Here is a 23,243-nt window from a genome sequence, read left to right as displayed (position 1 = left end):
GAGAGAGAGAGAGAGAGAGAGAGACCGTGACCTATTGGCCCACCCAAAGGCCCTGACCTTCCAAGGAGGAAGGACGGGGACTGTGCTGAAGCCTAGGGGCTGCCCCACTGGTTTTGCATCCTCAGCAGAACCTGTGTCGAAATGAATTATCAGTGACACACACTCTCTTCTCAACAAGCAGATTGTGCGTGTTGTGCAAATGCATCAGAGCGTCTCAAACTTCACTTTTGTAAAAAAAAAAAAAGGTTAACAGTATTTGCCAATTTAACATTTTCCTGCATACAGTTCATTTATGGACCTCAGCTGTTCATGCTATACAGCAATCAACAGTCCATTGCCATGCTTTCCCTCACCCTTTACAGACACTCTGCTTCCAGCCCCCTCCTCTAAACCCTGGGAGTGAACTTTGATCTCTCTGCATGTGCCTTCTGTAGATTTTGTAAATAAATAGGATCATACATTGTTGATCTTTTCTCAAGACTTGCTTCACTCCGTGTGATACATTTGAGGTTCATCTATATTGTAGCATCAGAACTTCATTTCTCTTTATGATTGAGTCGTATTCCAGGGAGCTCTGCGGTATAGTCCACAGCACGTTACAGTGACAACTAGGCTGGATGTCTCCAGTGGTTCAAACTATAACTCCTCAGGAGAAAGGTGAGTGCTCCCCACCTGTTGAGATTGTTGTTGTTGCTGCTGTTGTTGTTATATGCCATCAGGTCACCTGCGACTCATAGTGACGCTACATACAGTAGCTCTGAAGCCTGCCCTGAGCCAGTCTCCCTGACACTTGACACATCTACCCCATTGCCCTAGTTACTGTATCAATCCATCTCTTCCAGGGTCTTCTTGGGCTGTCCCTCCACCCTTCCAAGCAGGATGTCCTTCTCCAAAGATCGGTCTCTCCTGGCCATATACCCAAAGTATGTGAGACAGAGCTTCAAAATCCTAGCCTCCAAGGAAAAACTTGGTTTCACCCTGAGACAGACCTGTTTGTTTTCTTGGCAGTCCATGGTGTATAGTAAATACTCTTCTCCAACACCACAACTCAAAGGCATTGACTCTTCTGTCATTCTTAGTCGTTGTCCAAATCTCTGATGCATAGCATAGCAAGTAATTGCAAATGAAGACCATGCCCGAATTAGGCACACCTTAGTCTCTAGACTGACATTTTTGCTTCTCAGTACTCTAGAAAGGTCCCTGACAGCAGATTTACCTAATGCAACTAGTCTTTTGATTTCCCGACTGCTGGTGCCAAAAGTGTTGATTGTGGAGCTGAGCAGCTGTAATAGTTAATTTAACCTCAGTCTCTTCTTCATCTATCATGGTGCTGCCAGTTGGCCCAGTGGAGAGAATCTTTGTGTTTTTGATGTTGAGCTTCAATCCATATTGAAGACTACAGTCCTTGAACTTGAAGCAGCAAGCACTTCAGGTCCTCTTCAGTTTCAGCAATCAAGGTTATGTCATCTGTGTAACGTAGATTGTTGAGTCTTCCTCCAGTCCTGATGTCACATTCCTCCTCATAAAGCCCAGCTTCCCAAGTGATCTGTTCTGCATATAGATTGAAAAGGTATGAAGACAGGACACATCCCTCACGTACTCCTTTCCTGATTTTGAGATTGACAGCCTCAAAACCCCCTGATGGAAAGTCACTTCCATGTTAGTCTGAATCAGCATTGTGGTAGTGAATCGGTCTGTGTTCTTTTGTCTGCTGCATCTCATCTTGTTTATCCATCATCATTGAATGGACATTGAGGGTGTTCCTGCCTTTGGAGGTTTGTGAATGGTGCTGTAGGTGGACACTGCTGTATACATATTTATTTGAGTCTCTGCTCTCAAGTGCCTTAAGTCTCTCCCCATAAATGGAGTTGTTCCTCAGGGCTGAAAGGAGCAAAGGAAGTAATGGCTGTATCATTTCGTCATTTTAACCTTTTTTTGCTCTTCCTGAAAAGGTATGTCTTGAGCATCTGTGGTGACTATAACAGAATATACCACCACTGAGGAGGCTAGAAGTTCCAAGTCAAGGCACTGGCTCTAGGGGAGGGCTCTCTCTCTCTCTCTTCTCTTTTGGGGGAAGGTCCTTGTCCTGGGTCCTTAAAGATCTTTATTTGGCTTAGTACCAGTCTTCCCCTACCACTGTTTTCTTGTTCACTGCTTGCTTAATCTCTTTTATGTCTGAAAAGACATTAGCTTGAAGCGCTGTATTAATACTACTTTATTAACGTAAGAAAAACTCTTCCCATATGGGCTATGTTGTTTTTATTGTTGTTGTTTGCTAAAGAGTACAACTCCTAGCAACCCTATGAACAGTAAATCGCACTATCCTTACCATCCTCAACACATTTGATTCTGTTGATGCAAATACTGATGGATCTGTCTCATTGAGGGTCTTCCACTCCTTCACTGACCCTCCACTTTTCCAAGCATGATGTCCCTTTCTAAGGACTAGCCTCTCCTAATAACATATTCAAAATATGTGAGATGACACTTCACCATTGTTGCCTCCATGGAATATTCTGGTTACGTTCTGTCCAAGACAAATCAGTTTGTTCATTTGGCAGGCCATGGGATATTCAGTACTCTTCTCCAGCACAACTCAAATGCATCAATTCTCCTGTCACCCTTATTTGTTGTACAGCTCTCAGATGCATAGCAGGTGATTGGGAAGACTGTGATTTGAGTCAGACTCACCTTAGTCTTTAAACTGGTGTTACTGCTCTTCAGGACTTTAAAGAGATCCCTGACAACCAGCTTTCCCAGTGTTATACCTCTCCCCATCTCCTGACTGCTGACTGTAGATCTAAGACCATTTCAGTCTTTTATCTCTCAAAATGCTGCTTATTGATCCACTGGTGAGGATTTTTGTTTTAATTGATGTTAAGATGTTATCCACATTGAAGGCTACAGTCCTTAAGTCTTCTGCCGCAAGTGCTTCAGGTCCTCCTCACATTCAGCTAGCAAGGTTGTGTCATCTGTATAGTGCAGGTTGTTGATGAGCCTTCCTCCGATCCTGATGCCACATTCTTGTTTATAAAGTCCAGCTTCTCAAAGGATTAACTCATTCAGTTTGCTCAGTGCCAGCAGTATTGAATACCATTCACCCCTGGTGGACAAGTTTTAGCACAGTTTATTAAGACAGGCTAAGAAGGAGGGTGGACCATCCATTTCTGAAATACTTGGCCTTTGAAAACCCTTTGAACAAATGGGCTAGAACACGGTCACACCACAGGTGCTTTCACGCACTTCATTGCTCTCAAGTCAGAACTGACTTATAGCTGGCCCTCGTTTGGATTCCTGTGGCTGTAAGTTGTGTGCAAGGAGGTGGCGATTGTCTGTCTGTCTCCTGTGGAACAGCTGGTGGATTTGAACCTCCAGAGAGACACTCCCTCTGGGTTAGCAGTGCAACACTTAGACCAGCCCCCAGCGCTCACCGCAGGGGCTAGGATCCACAGTCCCTATTTTGAGGGGATACAGTTCAGCCCTTAACGTAACTTTGTCCACACCAGTGTTGTCCTGAGCCTCAGCGGGGTCTGAGGGTTGAGGATGTCTCCAGGCTGGCGTGTTGCAGTGGAATGCTGAGGGCAGGATTGCATTTCCAGGCTGAGGCCGGAGCATCCACTGGGATGTGCAGACTTCTGCTGAAATCAGTTTAAGATGCTTCCACTCTCCCCATTGACGGCCAGACTGTTTGGACACATTTGAAAGGCATTAACAGATAGCCGCAGAACTCAGGAAAACCCTTCCTCTGGAACACTTTCACTTTTTGACACATTAGAGGATCATTTCCTAGCCCAGGGCAGTGTGTGCCCTGCCTGGGTGACCCCTGCACCTGGTCAGCACTGTGAGAGGTGGGGGGCTGTCCACTCTGGGGTACTGCAGGCCCACCTAGTGCCTTTCAACACCTGTGGAGAACGCCTGTTATTTCATTGAAAACAAGTAAGTCAACAACAAAAGAAAATCCAAGCTTGTTCTTTAAGTAAGACCCCTCTTGTTAACACTCTGCCTTGACAGCCATCCCTGCTCCCACAGTGTCCCCACCACAGGGTCCAGCACTAGATGGGAGTCGAGGGATGTCCAGGGCTGGTGCCCACCCCACAGGCCCCGTGTGAAGTGAAGCTGCTGGCCCAGTTCAAGAAGCAGGGAGAGTGTGCAGGCGAAGACACTGAAGACTAAACCCTGCCTCCTCCTGCAGCCTCCATCACTCCCCGAGGTGTTTTTCACTTGCTGTGTCATAGTCCAAGTCAAAGGAAACCTAGAACCCAGAGATAAGTATCAGTTGGACTGTTCATCTCTGCATTGTGCAACGGCAGTTCTGAAGGGCCGCTGCAAGGATGTTTCTGACTCGTCTGTGGAGTCACCGAGATTGCACAACTTGTGTTTTGCAGCTCTTACATGCACATGTCCTTAACAGAACAGTGGCAGAGCGACAGAGAGTCAGCTGTTTCTGTTTCCCCTGTTGAGGCGCACACTCTCCTGACACTGCCCTCGGCGTGCGAGGCAAGACTGATGGATTTTGTCGGGGGCCGCGTCTTTCTCACTCTCCTACCGCTGTCTTTGCTGATGGTAGTGGCTGTCCAGGGATGGCATGGGTAGGGACATGCAGCTCCTGGGGTCTGTTCACGGCCTTCTGGCTTCTCAAAGACACACCGTCAGCTCCATTGACCCAAGCATGAGATATATCTCATGATGCCTGTGAGTGGGGGTCAGGACTGCGGGCACACACACGTTATGTGAACCTCTTGTCTGTGTGTGTGATCCAGTCCTCACGGCAGGACCTGGGGTCAGAGTGAAGATATGCAGGGTCCCCAGAGGCAGCAGCTTAACCTTTGAGCCAGGGCTCTGGTCACCTACTTTAGGATGCTTTGTGTCTGGGTTAAAAGTAAATAGATAGGGAGTCTAGTTTCTCCCCATACTGGCCCCGGAGCACCGGTTCAGGCCCCTCAAGCAGCCAGCTCTGTTGTTGTTGGGTGGGCTGCTCCTCCAGCTCCTGCTCTTTACCACCCCAAGGCCCCTTGGAGGAATGTGGGTGTGACAGGAGGGTGCTCTCTGGGCCCGTTCTACAGGGACCGCTCCTCACAGAGGCGGAAGTGTCCTTCTCTGCAGACAGCCACTCAGTGATATTTCTGTTGACATCCAAGGATGAGAAAGTGTCAGCTGTGAACAGAGAAAATGCTGATTTGGGGAGAAATTGGTATTTCCGAATTTGGAAGGCTTGGACGCTCATGTGACATTGTCATCGGGGTGCTTCTGGCCTGGGGGTGGTAGAGCTTGTCTTTGACACAGGGTGAGTGCCTCTCCCCGGGGTTTGCTCCTGCTGTAGGTGATGGGCCCATGGGCTGGAGTGTGTGAGCCCACATTGCCCGTCCCCAATGTCCTGTGGCTCCTGCACCCAGAGAAGGTGGTGCCCTCTGTGTACCACTCTCGATAGCTGTCCTCTCCTCCATTGAAGGCACTGGTCCAGGGACCACCCCACCCGCCTGCCCTTCCTCCAGGGCCATTGCTTCTGAGCAACATCCTATAAAAGTGGACCATCTAAACAGATGAGGGAGAGAACTGTTTAAAAGGGATGTGTGATTAGGTATTATTGTCATGACAGGAGTCCAGAATGAAGGATGCATAGGGGAGTGGATTGTAAAACAGTGGGGGAACTTTTTTACTTTTCAAAGAGAAGAGTGTACTGGGGGGAGGAGCGGGCAGGGAGAAAAGTGCAACAGTGAATGAATGGAAATCCAAAGTCTCTATAAATTTTCACTAAAATTAATAAAAAAGATTAAAAAAAAAACGGGGGAAAAAAAAGTGGACCATCAAGGTTCTGAAGTTTACTTTTATTTTATGAGTAGAAGGTACAGGTTCACGGCCTCTCCAGGGAGAATGGTCCTTTTCAAAGGCACCTTCAGCCGCCTGTGTTTTTTCCGCATGCCTGTGTCTGCTTGAATGCATGTGCGTGTGTTCTGTGCCTGCGTGTTGGTGAGCCTGGGTGTGTCTACCTGTCTGTGAGTGTGCATGGTCAGTGACCTGCATGGGCTTGTTCTCATTGGGGGCGTGGACTTTGATACTGCTGTTTCTCTTGGGGGGCCTGACCTGAGGCCACACCCTTGGCACTCTGAGATCAGGAGCCTCTCTAGGCTCTGAATTGTCCTTTTTCCACCCACACCCTCCCAGCCAAATCACAATGCAGGTCTGTGAATAAGCTCTCCCCGCTACAGCATGCCGAGGTGACCGCACGGAAGGACCCTCACCTGAGGCCTCCCTAGGTATGCAGGGGTGCACCTAGTTGGCCCCTCAGGTGTCCTCAGCCTGGGGTACTGTATGAGCATTGAGATTCACTGTAACTTTTGTAGCTTCCGGAAAGCCACATGTCTCTCCTGCTTTCCACACACGCGCACCCCCACCCCACCCCCAGCCTGCTGCTGCCCAGGCCCTCTCCTCATCTCCCGTAATTGAGCCGCTATGCATAATTCATCACATGGCACCGAACCACGGGGCTTTGTACGTGGGAAGAGGAACGTGAACAAACCGGAGGCCTTGCTTTGCACGGTGACTCGGCAGGCACTGGCCTGTGGCCCTCCAGCACAGCTGTGCACGTGCGAGCCTCTTGGGAAGATGGTGCATGCCAGGGGCCTCGTCCACCCCCTTAGCCTGATGGTGGGAAGATGGTGCTTTTGGGGTCTTTGTCCACCCCTTTGCCTCGTCTTGGGAAGATGCTGTGTGCCAGGGGCCCTGTCCACCCCCATAACCTCGTGGCAGGAGGATGGTGTGTGCGGGGCAGGGGACACGTCTGTCCCTGAGCCTCGTGGCAGGAGGATGGTGTGTGCGGGATAGAGGGGAACACGTCTACCCCTGAGCCTCGAGGCAGGAGGATGGTGTGTGCAGGGGTGGGAGGGAACGCATCTCCCTACCCCTTAGCCTCTTGGTGGGAAGATGGTGCATTTGGGGTCATGACCAGCCCTTCGCCTTGTCTTGGGAAGATGGTACATGCCAGGGACTGCGTCCACCCCTTGGCCTTATGGTTAGAAGATGGTGTGTGTCGGGGACAGTGTCCACCTCTTAGCCTTATGACAATCCTCGCACTCAGCGTCATCATCTTCATCAGGACGAAGCTCTCTGGGGAATACAAAGCTCAATATAGTGGCTCTTGGAGCCTCTGCCCAGCCTCCACGTCCTCCGCTCGGACATGGCTATCACAGGGAATCTTTGAAGCTTGGCCATAGCTGTGATTGCCCCTCCTTCAGGGTTCCTAGGGCCCTGTACCTGTGGGTCTCCTCGGGGACTAAGCATGGGCGTCAGAGCCAGGAACTCGCTCTCCGCCAAAACCTTGGGGACACTTTCTCCAAGGAGAGAGAACATGAGCTTACGGGAAGGCAGTGCTTGCCCCCGAGGCCACAGGCGCTGGAGTCAGGACTGTTTCTGCTACATAAGCCCCTGGTTTTGACACACCCAAGACCTCAGAACACGCTGACCTGGCCCTTCAACTGGTTCTGCCAAGAGGTTCCCTGATGGCATTCCCAAAACTTCAGAGAAACCTGCAGAAATCCTGACCCCAGGCCCCAGGCTTTCCCTTGGGCCTGGTGTGGGAGATGGTCCTTCTACTCCACCACACACCTGATAGGTAGTGGCTGCCTCCTCATGAAGTAGGGACTGAGCTGCCGGCTACCCACGTAAATGTATGTGCCTCCCATGTATGTACATGTTCGTGTACATGCACCTTTGCGCACTCTGTAAGGACAGGCCTTTGTGCCCGCTGATTTATCCCTGCACTTGGAGAAGGGTCAGATGACTGCTGTAAGTCAAGTGCTGTGAGGTGGCATGGGCAGAGAGGGAGGATGGCGCCGGGGGAGAGGGGGTTCTTATCCATGCACGAGGGACCATTTAGCCAACTGTGGGCAGGAAGGCCCATCCTTCTCGGCCTCCACACTCACCTGGGAAGACCCTGCTGGGTGCCTGGTCCCTGTGCTGGGCAGGAGGATCCAACAGGGGAAGAAACTTGAGGGCAGCCTTCAAGGCTCGTCCTGAAAGTGAGCCCAGTGGGATGTCCTGAGAGGCGGGTGAGGGACCATTCCAGGGGTCTTGTTAGAGGGGCTCAGAGTCCCCGTGGCAGAGCTGGGTGCTGGCTGCAGCTTGTATAGGTTTTGGTACTAGTGGACGTGGTGGTAGTGGTGGGCAGTAGAGGTCACCAGGCTCAGATGGATATGTCCAGGCTGGCGTGGCATAATGTGTGCACCGTCACTGTCCTAAGACTGTGCTGTTGCCACAGCGTAGCTACTCTCAGTGCCTCATGGTCAGGGTTTTTCCGCTACCTGTGAAGAGCTAAGGCGGCTGCTCCTGGACACTGGAAGAGAGCCTCGAGTCTGTCCAGTCAGCCATGGGGGAACATGGTGGCCACTACAAGACCCCTTTGAGCACAGCCCTTCCCGCTCAGTGTGCACGGTTGGACTTTGCCTGGAAGTGGGGCTGCCCACTGCCCGCTGCCGTGCCTGCACTCATGGGGACTCGCCCTCGTGGGCCCGGCTGTGTTCACTCTGTTCAAAGAGACTTGGGTTGTTGAAGCCCTGCCCCCAGAAGGTTGAAAAGGGTGACTTCACCCCCTCGTCCTCCTTCCTGCAAGGCCACCTCTCCCACCACTTCTCTCTGAGGGCCTCACCTGCCAACCCTGACCTCTTTCCTGAGCGGGCATGACGCGGCACAAATGCTCCATGCTTTCTGGATCAGAGCCCCGTCCCCTCCCTGATTGCCCCTACAAAACAACATCTTTTGATGAAGCCAGTTCTTGGGGAGTCGGCCTTCCAGGAACAGCGACCACAGCATCCTGTGCTGCCATCCGTGTCCGTCCCTCCTCCCCACACTTCCCCCAGCTCTGTTCTCAACACCACACGCCACAGCCACACACAGGAGATGGCCTGCCAGCTTATCTCTTCCGAGTGGCGGTGGGCTGTGTCGGCTGGGTGTGGCTGCTGGGTCTAGCTTCAGTGCTCTGGGAGGACTTCCTCTCTCTCTCTCTCTCTCTCTCTCTCTCTCTCTCTCTCTCTCTGTCTCTCTCTGTCTCTCTCTCTCCAACACTCACGTCCCTGTGGGCTGAATGAGCCTCTGAACAAGCCCACGGGCACCCAGCACAGCCCCGCTGTCCAGTTTGATTTCTGAGGCCTTGGGAAAGTGACTCATGACTGGAATGGCTCCATTCCCTGTACCTCCACTTACTTATGAGGGACCTCCAGATGAGTTCTCATACTTTCACACACATATGAGAGCCCTGCTTTTTCTGAGAGTGAGGTATTTTCTGAGGTGTGTGGTAGGGCCAGGATGGACCTCTGGGAGGAGGGGTATGGGGTACACCTACCCCTTCAGCTGTGAGGGTGAAATGTGGCCAGCTGTGTCATTGGGAAGATCAGTGTCACTCACGGCAGGGACACGAGGTGTCAATCCTCTGCCTTCCCCATGGGCCCTAAACAGACCAGACCACGAGGTCATTACCTCATGGTACTGTTTGTTACCAGTTTTAATCCTAGAGTAATGTAGTTATCAGTTACTTAAATGTAGTATTTATTTGAGTTTATAAATAATAGCAATAAAACATGATGTCATGAGGAAATTGACAAAATCAGCCGCTGTAGAAAGGAAACAACAGCAGGCAGTGCTGACAACACCGTGTGGTTCACAGCGTCATTGTAACGGTAATAATGACAGCTCTGACCACGTAACGTCTGGGCACGTTGGCAAGTTAAAAAAGTAAATTGGTATAGAATTTTTTGCCTTCTAGATATATTGATATTTGTAAGCCAGGCTTATGGGGGGGGGATTGTGAGCTTTTTTGTTGTTAAAGCTAAAATTATGACATTTTTCTAAATTAAAATGTTAATGAAAGTTTAGAAAGAACTTGGATTTCCATTCATTCATTGTTGCACATTTTCCTACCTGCCCTCTCTCCCCCAGTTTGCTTTTTTTAAAAAAAAAAAAGTTATTTTGTTGTTATACAGCCCACAACCCCAGACGACTTTACTATGCAGCTCTTATTCTGCACTCTTGATGCCAATAATACCTAATCATATATTCCTTTTATACAGTTCTCTCCCTTGTCTGTTTCAATGCTGTGTATATTAGTCCCTCTTTTCTTAGTTTCCTCCCAACACCCATTGTCAGTCTTGTTTTATAAGTGTCATTATGCAGTATTTGTCCTTTTGTGACTGAAATATTTCACCCAGCATAATGTCTTCCGTGTTCACACATTTTGTACAGTATTTCATGAGTTCTTTGTTTTTCAGTGCTGCATAATATTACACTGTGTGAATATACCTACAGCTTCTCTATCCATTCATGCAACCACTATGGAAGGCAGGATGGCGCTTTCTCAAAAAGTTGGAAATAGAAATACCTTTCAATCCACCAATTCCACTACTGGGAATAATACCCTAAAGAAACCAGAACTGCCACTCAAGCAGATACATGCACACTCATGTTTATAGCTGCTTTGTTCACAGTAGCAAAGAGTTGGAAACAACCTGAGTGCCCATCCAAAAATGAATGGGTACAGAATTTTATTATTTTTTTTATGAACAGTAATATATTTCTTCTGAAATACTGGACCAAAAAAAATTATGGATTGTTATTTTGGTGCTCAAACTGTCCCCTGGTACAGTCTGCATACTGTGAAGCCCCATGAGGCCCCAAGCAGCTGTGGTGGCTGTGGTGACAGCTGAGGTACAGGACAGGCACAGTGGCCATGATGGTGGCTGTGGTGACAGCTGAGGTCAATTACAAGCATGGTGGCTGTGGTGCTTGGTGACTGTAGTGATAGCTACAGTTATGGTGGCTGTGGTGTGTGGCTACGGTGTATGAGGTGATAGCCGAGGTACATTCCAGTGGCATGTGGCCTCATAGCGTTGGTGATAGCAATGGCAGCTGCGACTGTGATGCATGGTAGCCGGGGCTGTGATTTGTGGTGTTGCCTGCAAAAGGCACACGTCTGGGTTTCTGGGGTATGACAAGTGGCCGGCACGCTCAGTGTCCAGGGCACCGCACTGTTGGTGTATGCCAGGTGAGTGTCATTCTGTAGGGTGGAGGACACAACTTGGGCTCTTCAGTTCCATTTCCTTAGAAAAGATTTAAGCCATTCCCGTCAGCAGAGTGGAAGGAACAGAAATAGTGACCTATTTAAATTTTAAAAAAAGCAAGTAAGTGAATCGTTGCAACTGCTTTCGCTTCATTTTGGGTTTGGGGTTGTCTCTGCACGTTTAATCTGTTTCCCGCACACCACAATCATCAGAAAATAGGTTAATTTAAGCATGATATGGAACTTGAATTATCATGTGTAAAATATTAATGGTGTGTATAAAAATAGCCTGGCAGTTTCTAGAACTGTGAAAATCTACAGAAATGGCCCACAGCACCAACCTGGGCTGACTCAAATGTGGTGGTTTCCACGGGCCAGTGTCCAGGGGCTTACCTGTGGGGACAGTGGTGGTTTTACTGGGGCTTTGTCACAGAATACCAGGTGCTCCGGGGACTTCTTGGTACTGCTGGAGGGCAGCGTGGGCCGAGCAGCTTGGGGAAGCACATCTCTGCTGCCTTATGCTTGTGGCAAGGTTCCTGCACCCAGGGGGTTGCCCAGGGCCCTGCAGTGAGCCGTGGTCATGGAGCTTAGATCCCAGGTGCATGCAGAAGGCTAGACTGCTTGGGAACCTCTCTGAGGGCCCTGGGGTGGTGGGTGAGGGACAGCATCGATAGGTCTTGGCTTCCGTGACACAAGATGACACAGTACCCTAGAGTGACACAGATTGGATGGTTGGTGGCCCAGCCAGTAGGTTCCCTCACTGCTGTTCTTTTCATGTCATCCCTGACACAGCCTTCTGCTTCTCAGGGAGAAAGAGGGGCCACACCTACCTGTGCCCCTGGAGACCAGGGTCTGCATGCTTGTGCCCAGAGCCCACCTTCATGCAGCTTGTGCAGCCAGGGCCCTTCCTCGTGCAGCTTGTCCAAAGGGCTGCCCAGCCCACCTGCGCCTCCTGCGGGGATTCACCACCCATGGAGGGCTGCTTTTCAGGGACATGCCACTTTGAGCAGCTGATGTAATCCAGACTTGATGTATGCAGATCCATGCTTTTGAGAGTGGGCTGTGTACACACCCTCACCTGAGAGCAGGAGAAAGGAAGAGCCCTGCCCTCAGCATTGTTTTGCCTAAACCACACAGAGCTCCTGGCACACTCCCGTGGGCCACCTCTGTCCAAGAGACATGCTGGCCACTGCCCAGCTGGGGACAGGTGATCATAGGGCAATCTGCAGGAGACCAGCTCCTACATGGAAAGCAGGGGCCGCTGGGCCCTTGTGGGCATTTGATCATGGTATGGTGATAGCTGGCACTCAGCTTGGGTACATCACAGGACAATGACAGTGGGTGTCTTGAGGACCCCAGGTCACCCGTGTGTTTATTTGGATCACACCTGTGCTGGCAGCAGGTGGGGGTGTTGCATTGTTGTTCTTCCAGCGCTCTGTCTAGTTTTTCCCCAGAAGCATGGCTAGCCCATCTTGACAGAAGATGGTCTATCTTGAACCATTGTGTTTAATTTGTCAGCTTGGTCCTGACACCCTGGTGTGTGGACGGTTCCTCTGTAGGACTTTTCATCTCGACAACATATCCAAGAGGATGAGGGCTGGGGTCATTGAGGTGGTGCTGCCGGGACTAGTACCACCTCAGCCTCGGAGGTCACACCAACTGTGTGCCGCCTGCTTCCCCAAGTCTGTAAACTCACCTCTTGGCCCTTTTCTCGTTCCCATTGGGTGTCTTTCTCGAGTGTTGGACCCTCTTGGCACATTGGTTGTGTCCACATCACATGACCATCGCATTGTCTTCAGTGAGACACACAACAGACTGGGCAGCATTTCCTTGTTGAACACACGGCTCACAACCTCCAGCACGGTGTTTGGATAACTTCCTTGAGAAGTTTTCTGTTCTGTTGATTTGTGTTCTGCAAGGTTCTACTAGAGTGTGTTTCAGAGCTGCCTGGTTATCTAGCTCATTCGCGGCACCTTTTTTCCTCACCACGTTCACCCACTTCCAGCCGGAGCGTGTGGCAGTTTTCTGCATTGCTCTGGAATGAAGTCAGGCTCCCTGCCCTGCTCACTATCTCTCAGTCCTGGTTGCTCTTTGGTTAGAGCCCTCTTTCCCACCCTGGGTGGGGACCTTGGTGGTCAGGCTCCAGCTCCTTCATGGTAGATGCCCTGAGCTTGGTACTCTAGTTCTGCCCTTTCCTGGGAACTCTGTTGCCCCACTGGTGATCTCTGGGGACAGCACATTTCTGGGAGCTTCCTCCTGTCTGGACATCAGGCACCCATCCCTCTCCTGGTCCTGAACCACAGACTTGGTCAGCATGCTGTTTCCAAGGTTCACTCCCGAACTGGTGTGCATCATGGCTTCATTTCCCTTTATGACTAAGCAGTAGTCCACTGTGTGGACGGACAACATTGGGCTTACTCGCTCCTCTGTTGATGAACAGTCTGGTTGCTTCCATCTCTTGGTTATTGTGAAAAAGTTGCAATGAGCTTTGTTGTACAAGGGTCTGCTTCCCATTATTTACCTTGGACGAGGAACAGCCAGAATAGCTCCTTAGAGGCAAAGGTGGCAAAGCTTTGTCTCTCATACTTGGGGCAGCTAGGAGGGAGTATTCCTTGGGAAGGGATATGATGCTTGGGAAAGTGGAGGGTCAATGAAGAGAAGACTTCCTCAGTGAGATGAATTGACACAGTGCTGCAGTGGGCTCAAGTATGTCAGAGATGATGAGGTTCAGATCTCTTACTCATTGGGTCACTGTGAGTCACACTTGGCTCAGTGGCACATAACAACAACCATTGTACAACCGTGTCCACTCTCCATTTCCGGTCAGTGGAATTCTTTAACCTGGTCTTGTGTTTCTCACATCACTCAGCGTAATGCTTCCAAGACTCACCCATGTTGCACCAGGACTCCTGTGCTGAGTGGCTTTTCTGTTGTATGAATGGACCACATAGTGGTGGGCATTTGGTCAGTTGCCACCGTTAGGGCATTGGGAATTGTACTGCCCTTACAAACATACGTGTACAAGTTTTTTGTTTGAACACCTGTTTTCATTTCTTGCAAATATATGCATAGGACTGGAATCACTGGATCATGCTTACCTTTTTTGGGAACCACCAAACTAGTTCCCACAGCTGTTGTACCATTCTACATTCCCATGAGAAGTAGACACCAGTTAGTATAGCTCATTCCCAGCAGCCATACACACAGGTTAATATAGGTCATTCCCAGCAACCATACACACAGGTTAGTATAGGTCATTCCCTTCAGTCATGCACACAGGTTAGAATAGCTCATTCACTTCAGCCGTACACACAGGTTAGTACAGCCCGTTTCCAGCAATAGTACACACAGGTTAGTATAGCTCATTCCCAGCAAACACAGAGGTGTCAGTTTCTCCACATCCTCACCAGTGCATGTTGACAAGCATCTTTTTGATTGCAGTTGTTCTAGTGAGCATAGAAGGGTACCTCCTTGTGGTTTTGATTGACATTTGCCTGATGATTAAAGATGTGAAACATCTTTCCATGTACTTGCTGGTCTTTTGTGAGAAATGTGTGTTCGAATCCTTTGCCCATGTTTAAGTCAAGCTGTCCTTTCACTGTGGATTGTAACTGATATTTACATACCCTCAGCCCCACCTCTTCTTGGACATGTGACTACTGATATTTTCTCCAAGCCTTTGGGTAGTCTCACGCTTAATGATACATCTTTGAAGTTGGAATGTGTCCCCTCACATTGACCTGGTGGATCTTGAGCCCCCTTTGACCTGTGTCCATTTTGAAAAAAGCAGCTGCCTTGTGGGAGTGCTGATGGCACTCACAGCAACCTCTTTGGACAAGGGATATGGAAGCATTCCCAAGAAGGTGCGTGACAGGTGCACTCTGCACACAGGTACTTTCTTGTTCAGGGGGTGACACTTAGTGTGCTGGGTGACAGTGTTGGGGACTCCGATTGTTCATCTCCACCTTTATGTTCTGCTTCTGGTCAAGGTTATTATAGTGGGAGTCACCACTCCAGCTCTGCCTTCCGGGTAGCAGCAGACACCACCTGTATCTATCAGATGAGTTGTCCCACCTCAAAGCTGCTATAGGCAGTGTTGAGCTGTGGGTTGTGGGCTGTGGGCTGTGGCATGTAGGCCATTGCTCTGAGATGGGGGCTGTTGCTGTGGGCTGTGGGACGTGGATTGTGGGCTTGTGGGATGAAGGCTGTAAACCAGTCGGCTACTAGACTTGGACTTGGAACTGTGGCATGGGAGATACACCTTTGGACTTGGGCTGCAGTGTTTCTACCAAAGGGGGCGTGACGCCCACTGGCATCATGGCCAGGGAGGCAGAAGTGGCCTGGCAGGCTCTCAGTTCTGTGCCCCTTCTGCTTCATCCTCTCAGCCCCCAGAGGCAAGGATGGCTCCGCTGGGGAGCCAGGTCAGTGGGAGGAGGAGGGACTCCAGACTTGAAAGACAGCCCCATACATTTGCTTTCTCGACTGCTGCTTCCATGGGCATTGATTGCTTGTTGAACCACCTAGAACACGGTGACAAAGTTGTTTCATCTGCTTGTTGGAGGCTGTCGATGAATCTTCTCTGTTCTTCTCCTGGCTTGTGCAGATTGAGTGAATGAGTATGGTGAAAGGTTATAATACTGCCACACAGCTTCTCCAGCTTTAAACCTGATCATATCTGTCCCCTTAATCTGTTGAAACAACTTCCTCTGGGTCCACGTGCAGATTCTGCAGGAGGACATCTAAGTGTTTCATCTACGTGGAATCCCCATCTCTATAATGTCATAAGTAATGTTATCAGAAACCCTATGTGTGTGCTCTCTGGATGTTGACTGAGAGCTTTGGGACCACCCTTGTCCTTAGTGGACAGAGGACAAAGTCACAAGTGTCCAGTGCCCTGTCCCTTGGGGAGCCCCAACAAGAGCTGTTCTGGCAGCTCTGCCCTAGCCCTGGGTCTGCGCTGTGTGTGCTGGCAAGTGGGGGATCTGGCCCCTGCACCCCAGCCACAGCTGCACTGGGTCCTGAGAATCTAGTACTCCCCACCCCAGAAACTGTGCTCTGAGGTTTCCCCAGCGTGTCAGACGGCGCCGGCTGTGGCTTTCCTGGGCGAGAGCTCGACCTCGTCTTCACGCCCTAGTTCAGTGTTTGCTCAGACAGGAAGCCCCACCCTTGTGCGGTGTCACCGGCCCTGAACCCGGCAGGACTCTTGGCACCCAAACAGTGAGGGGAGGGGCTCCCACCTGGCACAGCCCTTAGGAGATGGGACTCTGGGATGTCAGTGTCTCTCTGGGTGATTGATCACTGCAGGTCTTGGGAGAAATCTGTGTGTCTCAGCCTCCAGGTGCCTGGAAGACGTGTCTCCGGCCAGGGCAGGAGGTGCTAGGCGTGTGGACCTTGACTTGCAGCACAGGGTTCTGGCTTGTTCCTTGCCGGAGCAGCTGCTGCCTCTGCAGGACAAAGGCCTAGAAACACCCAGCCCCTCACCCACCCCACACCCTGCCTGGGCATAAGCAGAGTGTTCTGAGATAGGACTTCCTGCCCCTCGAGCCAGCTCCTCCCTGTCTGGCCTCACCAGGTTACTGCGGCCACAGGTCTGGGAAGGTGACTATACACACATGAATGCACACATACATACATGTGTACATGCGATACCATACCCCTGGTGTCATCCAAGGACCCCACCCCAGGCCCCAGCTTGTCTCTCTTTTTGAGGTGACCACAATAACTCGCTGGGCACCTTAGTTGGCTGTTACTTCCAGCTGCTTTATCCTCAGCCCACGCCCCACCCCAGTCCTGCTCTATGTCCCCCAGATGGGAAGAACTGCTATGAGTGGGTACAGATAAGAGGACTCACCAGCACTCCCCTGCTGCCATGCTAGTAGGATCCCCCAAGGATAACCTAACGCAGTGACTGAGTCATCCGGGAAAAGGTCCCCCTTTGTGGCCCCTCCATGGCTCGTTTTGTATTCCTCTGGGACCCTGCCAGCCCACATCCCATGTGAAGGCGAACAGGTCCGATCTCTGGGCTAACTAACATAGCATATGAGCCCCTCAGTGCTCCCAGCAGCCAGGAGGGAGTCCACTCTCCTTATAAAGACTGCATGCTGTGACTGTCTCTTGGGAATGAACTTCCTGCACTGTTGAACCATTGGGGGCAGCCAGGGGGCCTCAGGAGCACCAGTCCCTAAGACCCCATCAGGACCCACTTGGGCTGCAGGGACGCCTCCCTTAGCAGCCAGGGTCTTTGTGGGGCACAGCCACTGGCAGACCCTGCTCAGGGCTGGCACTCAGCATCCACTGCAGCTGCAGCGGTGAGGTCATCGGCCCTGAGTGTGACAGCAGTGCCACAGAACCTGCTCTGTTGGTGATTGGTGGCTCCTCCTGGGGAGACAGTAGTGTCGTGCTCAGTTTCACATGTCATGTACACAGCCTTGGCTCACCCCCTCAGTGCCCCTGGGCCAGGCTCTTGGGGGTCGTTCCTGAAGCCTCAGTGACAAGAAGTGTTAGAACCTCCATAGCCAGTTGAGGCCCTTGAGGTGTCAACATGATCCTGTCTTTTTCCCCACAGGTGTCCTCCGAACCCCCGGCCTCCATAAGACCCAAGGCAGATGACACGTCCTCTCAGTCCCCCGCCACCACAGAGAAAGACAAGCAGTCCAGCTGGCTGCGGACCCTCTCTGGTTCCTCCAATAAGGTGCTACTTTGGAACATCCCTGCATGCACCTTGGGTCAAGGGTCCTCGGGAGGGAGCCCACCCCCACAGACCCGGGACCTGCTCCTTACACAACACCCCCTCTTCAGAGCCTGGGCTGCGTGCATCCACGCCAGCGCCTCTCCGCCTTCCGACCCTGGTCCCCTGCGGTCTCCTCCAGCGACAAGGAGCTCCCCCCTCACCTCCCAGCACTGATTCGAGACAGGTGAGTGCCCCCAGCTCTGTGGTGGTCAGGATGGCCCCCTGTCTGTGGTGACAGATGAAGTGAGGCATTTGTTGACTGAGGGGGAATGTGTGCCCGTTCTAAACATAGTGACAGTCACGTTTTCTAAGCAAGCGGAGTTGTAAGCGATCCGAAAGTTTCCGAGACCGTGATATTAGGGACTGGCCTAGACCCGCCTGACACCCATTCATCCAGCCCTCTCCCCCACATTCTAGAGTACTCTTTACAACGTGCTAGTGAGAAGTCACATATGCTTGTAGAGAATTTCCAGTGCAGAGTCCACATCCAGCCTTGCCCTTGCCCTGCTTGAAGTACTTGGGGCCATGCTCCCCCATGTCAGCCGCCACCTTGTGGCATTCTGGGTGCCCCTTGACCCTGACAAGTCCCTGCGATGGTTGCAGTGCAGCTGCTCCTTGCAGATGTATGCAGAGGGCTCATCCGGGTCCTGGTTGACCCAGGTTAGGCCGGCTCCACTTTTTAGTCCCTTAGATGCTACTTCTGTACAGCGTAGGTGGGATGCCCAGATGTTCCCAAAGTAAGAGTCCTTTGAAACTTGGGTGGCCCCTCCAGAGCCTTGCCTTTCCCGGTTTTCTAGAGGACCATGGAAAAGGCTGTGTTCCATGCTGGCTAGAGCCCAGGATTCTTGATCCTTGTAAGTCTGACGTTCAGATGCCTGAGATGACAAGCATGTCTGCTGTGGGCTCTGAGGCCCAGGCCTAGGCACAGGTGCGTTAGGAGACTGTAGGCAGGGAGCAGGCACCTGGCTTGACACCTACTGCCCTTTGCAGCTTCTACTCCTATAAGAGCTTCGAGACAGCCGTGGCCCCCAACGTGGCTCTCGCGCCCCCGGCCCAGCAGAAGGTTGTGACCAGCCCACCATGTGCCACCATCGTCTCCCGGGCCCCCGAGCCCCTCTCTATGTCCATCCAGCCACGGAAGCGGAAGCTGGTTGAGGAGAACCCCGTGGTCCCCGAGACCTTGGTGCCTCTCACTGCCCCAGAGGAGGACAAGGACTCTGAGGCTGAGGTTGAAGTTGAAAGTAGAGAGGAATGTAAGTGTGAGTTGAATTTTCTTTTTTACTTCCTGCGGACATTGCAAAAACTCGGGTGTAGGGCAGGCAGGGGGCTCCTTGGGAAGGGTGATGTTGCACGGGGCCCTTGAATGAGCACAGTGGGAGCCAGGAGGGCTTGAGGTGGGGGGTACAGGCTCCTCCTAGGCAGTCAGGTGGGGACATGTCCACCTATGTGTGTGTACCATCTGCGCATAGAAAACCTGCTGAACTCATGTGTGAGTATGGCCCAGCCCTGACTTGAGGGTCCGTTGGTTTCGGGTGCCCTGCTTTGGAGAGCACCCTTTAGCGTTCGGCTTGTCATTTGTTTCTGCAGTCACCTCCTCCCTGTCCTCGCTGTCGTCTCCATCCTTTACCTCGTCCAGTTCTGCCAAGGACCTGAGCTCCCCCGGTATGCATGCCCCACCCGCTGCCAGCGCCACCCTGGACTCTGCTGGCCATGCCGAGGCCACGGGGGGCGGGCTGGAGGCGGAGCTGGAGCACCTGCGGCAGGCGCTGGAGAGTGGCCTGGACACCAAGGAAGCCAAAGAGAAGTTCCTGCACGAGGTGGTGCGGATGCGCGTGCGGCAGGAGGAGAAGCTGAGTGCCGCCCTGCAGGCCAAGCGGAGCCTCCACCAGGTGCGGCCCTCCTGCCAGCGCAGGCCCCGCCAGGGTGGCATCAGGGCCAGAGCCCGGGTGTGGTGGCCCCTCTGACGTCAGCTGCCCCTCGAGGAGGCCTGTGTGCTGGCCCCCCGATGAGTCAGTCATGTGCCCCACTGAGTGCCGCGTGATGACGCAGAGCGCTGCTCGATGTAGTGAGCCGGGCTATTTTTAGTGAAGGGAGTGAGGACAGCTGCACCCAAGACAATTTCACACTCTGTGAGCCAGAAGTAGGTACACACATGCCCTGCCAGCAGGGCCTGTTTCTGTAAAAGACGTTTGCATTGACATGGACCTGGAGCTCTGTGTTTGGAAGCGGATGGCTACAGCCCTGAGTAGTAAGGGAGCCAGCGGGACATGGTATCCAGGCACCCCACCGCAGGCACACGGATTCACAGCCCACACACACCACCCCCACCCTCCATGTACACACGCCTGCACCACCTCCACGTGCACTCCACTCCGAGCCACCTCCACATGCACAGGCCTCTACATCAACTCCATACACACACACCTCCACATGCACACCTCTGCGCCTCTACATCACCTCCATATGCACACTCTGCGTCAGTACACATACCTCTGCACACTTCTAAGCCACCTCCACAGACTTCTGCCTACACACGCCTACACCACCTCACCAGATGCTTCTGAGCCACCTCCATGCACACACGCCTCTGCACCCGCTCCGTCCACACACACTTCACACCGTCTCCACCTACACCACCCTGCTTGCGCCTCGGTATATGCACACCTCTGCTCCACTTCCAGGCACATACGCTCGTACTCACCACACATCCATACTCCCCCACTTCTTCCACACACACACCCCCCACACACGTCTCTAGTTTATAATATAGTCACTCTATTGTCTTGCTGTCCCCATACAGTGGATTCTGGCTGATTCCAGGCAGAGTGCTGCTGTCTGTTGAGGTCATCCCACGCCCTAACACTGTCCCGAGCTGTAGCCGCAGTTCCTGGTCTACCCATCTGCATCCCACTGGATGGAGAATTCCAGGGAGGATGTAGTTGGTTGCAGGGAGCCAGGACTTCTGCACCCCCACTGGCTAAGGGAGCACCTCGGTGGGTGCTGTGGCACGAGGCAGGATCAGCAGGCAGTTTGGGGGCAGCTTCTAGAGCAGCAGGCTATCATCCTGCAGGGCCCTGTGGTCCTCCTGACTTAGGGGGTGCCAACACTCGTCTGGATATGTCTCTGTGCTCATGGTTTGCTCAGTGGAGTGATCTGTACGTTCATAAAATGCAATGGCAGAGACATGAGATGGTGTCCCCATCTGGCTGTTGTCCCTCAGAGTCCCGTGTCCATGGGAGCCAGCTAGCATCACTGGCAACTCTGCCTCTGCCCAGAAGGGTACAGAGAGACCTGGGTGCCTTTTTGGCCTGAGTTACAGGGTGCTGGGGCTTTAAAGCTCGTGAGAGTGTGCATGCAGGATCCCTAGACTGGGGAGGGGCTGAGTTCTGGAGCAGATGCCCCTGTGATATGGGTGTCAGTGGACAGTCCCACCCGAGGGACTGCTGGGGAGGGAGCTGTGACTGCACCTGAGCGATGAGACAGGGCAGGCAGCGAGCTCCCCAGTGCCCTGAATGCCCCCCCACACACCCCGGCCTACCCCCCAGGAGCTGGAGTTCCTGCGTGTGGCCAAGAAGGAGAAGCTGCGAGAAGCCACAGAGGCGAAGCGCAACCTGCGGAAGGAGATCGAGCGGCTGCGCGCGGAGAACGAGAAGAAGATGAAGGAGGCGAATGAGTCGCGGGTGCGGCTCAAACGTGAGCTGGAGCAGGCGCGGCAGGTCCGGGTGTGCGACAAGGGCTGTGAGGCCGGCCGCCTTCGTGCCAAGTATTCGGCTCAGGTACACAGGACGGGGAGGGACAGGCTGCAAGGGCCCTGGCTCTGGAAGCCCAGCTCCTAGGCTCTCAGTGAGCCACGGCCCTATGTGGCCTGTGCGCCTGAGTATGGAGCCGCTGCACCCGGCAAACCCGCAGTGCCTTGTAGTAGAATCCCACCCCTCAGGCCCACGGGTTCTTCTCAACCCCAGGGTGCAGAGGCCCAGCGGGGAGGCGGCTGCCTGCGTGGGCCTGGCTGCCCTCTCCCCCCCACCCCCCCAGTACTGACGTGGCTTCCCCCCACAGATTGAGGACCTGCAGGTGAAGCTGCAGCACGCAGAGGCCGACCGGGAGCAGCTGCGTGCCGACCTGCTGCGGGAGCGTGAGGCCCGCGAGCACCTGGAGAAGGTGGTGAAGGAGCTGCAGGAGCAGCTGTGGCCCCGGCCGTGCGGCGAGGCGGCGGGTGGCGAGAGCACTGCCGAGCTGGAGCCATAGGGACCCCTCTGCCACTCCTCGTGGGGACGGCATGTGTCGGGATGGGCGGGTGCTCGGCGCCCGTGGCCGAGGAGGTGGCCAGGCCTGCGTCCACACCCCCTCGGTTCACACAGCACAACGTCTTACTGTGCCTATAACCAAGCGAGTGTTTGTAACCACATACTTTTGGAATCCACTGCAGAATTTTCTACTGGCCAATTCAAGGGAGCAAGCCACCCTGCGGCCCCGGCTGGCGACTCCGGGCAGCACAGCAGCGGCTCTGGGCGGCCCTCCGCTTGCTAGGACATTTTAACATTTACACTTTTGTTATAAGCTATTTAAAACCAATAAAGAGACTTGATACTCAGACAAAAAAAAAAATCAACGTTTTTTAATGACTGACTTTTGAATGCCCCACCAACACTCGACATCGACCTGAAGACCCGCTAAGGAAACCCCAGGGCGACGCCACGCGGCCCGCCCGGCCCTCGGAAGCCATCGCAGCTCATCACGCCCCTGCGGCCGGCCAGGACACCGGAGGGATTTTCTTCAGAGTCTATTTTTTAAGCGACAAGGACCCGGTTTTCCTGCAGCACCAGGAAGCATCAGGAGAGCGCCGCGCGAGAGAGTGATGAGCTGCAACACTGCCCGCCTTACTGACGTCCGCCCTGGTCCCGCATTGTCACCATGCCATCAGCACGCGTGTCTGGAACGCACACCCACCGAGGGACAGAGTCCGCAGAGGTCATCAACAGAGAGGGGACAGGGAATGGGCGTCTAGCCCCGCCCCCACACACACACACCCCCGAGCCCTCCACCGAGCGGGGTCAGCCCCAGCGTGCCGGGGTGACAGTGCTGCCCGCCACCACGACCACAGTGCCCCCTCAGCTCCACAGACATCGCCCCTCCATTACACATCAGAACAAATGCAGCATCACTTCACTTCTGTCTGTCCATCTGTTCATTTAAACGTATCCTTGGAACTGCACTTTGTCAAGAATCTTCCCTCCTCTTTTTACAACCCCTGTCTCAATGAGGATTTTCCTTTTAAGACATTGCAAGCCCGTTCGTAGAGCAGTTCTGATCCTAAGTGCTCGAGTGCTTAGAAATCCCCTCTGGTGCTTGGTTGAACAAGGGAATCACAAGAAAACGAAAATGCAAAAACTGAACTTCGGGGGGTGGTCTGTGCCTTCCAGCATCTTGTACAGAGAACCCTGACTCGTGTCTTTTTACCCCCAAAATACC

General features: G+C 52.8%; 1 protein-coding gene across 1 annotated transcript in view; it reads left to right on the top strand.

Annotated features, from left to right (window-relative positions):
* Positions 1–22,019, top strand: part of SKI (v-ski avian sarcoma viral oncogene homolog) — a gene marked incomplete at its 5' end in the record, with an annotated part of 77,264 nt that extends 55,245 nt beyond the window's left edge. The window contains 6 exons of the mRNA XM_006885932.1: positions 17,610–17,735; positions 17,843–17,958; positions 18,765–19,027; positions 19,362–19,663; positions 21,320–21,550; positions 21,831–22,019. Of these exons, the coding sequence (XP_006885994.1) occupies positions 17,610–17,735; positions 17,843–17,958; positions 18,765–19,027; positions 19,362–19,663; positions 21,320–21,550; positions 21,831–22,019 (1,227 nt within the window). The remainder of the gene's footprint in view (positions 1–17,609; positions 17,736–17,842; positions 17,959–18,764; positions 19,028–19,361; positions 19,664–21,319; positions 21,551–21,830) is intronic.
* Between the last annotated feature and the right edge of the window lie 1,224 nt (positions 22,020–23,243).

This window comes from Elephantulus edwardii, unplaced genomic scaffold, assembly GCF_000299155.1.
Source record: "Elephantulus edwardii isolate Elephantulus edwardi_28Jun2011 unplaced genomic scaffold, EleEdw1.0 scaffold00045, whole genome shotgun sequence".
In the NCBI taxonomy this organism is placed as follows: domain Eukaryota; kingdom Metazoa; phylum Chordata; class Mammalia; order Macroscelidea; family Macroscelididae; genus Elephantulus; species Elephantulus edwardii.
Note: the sequence above shows the minus strand (reverse complement) of the source record. Positions and strands in the feature narration are given on the sequence as shown.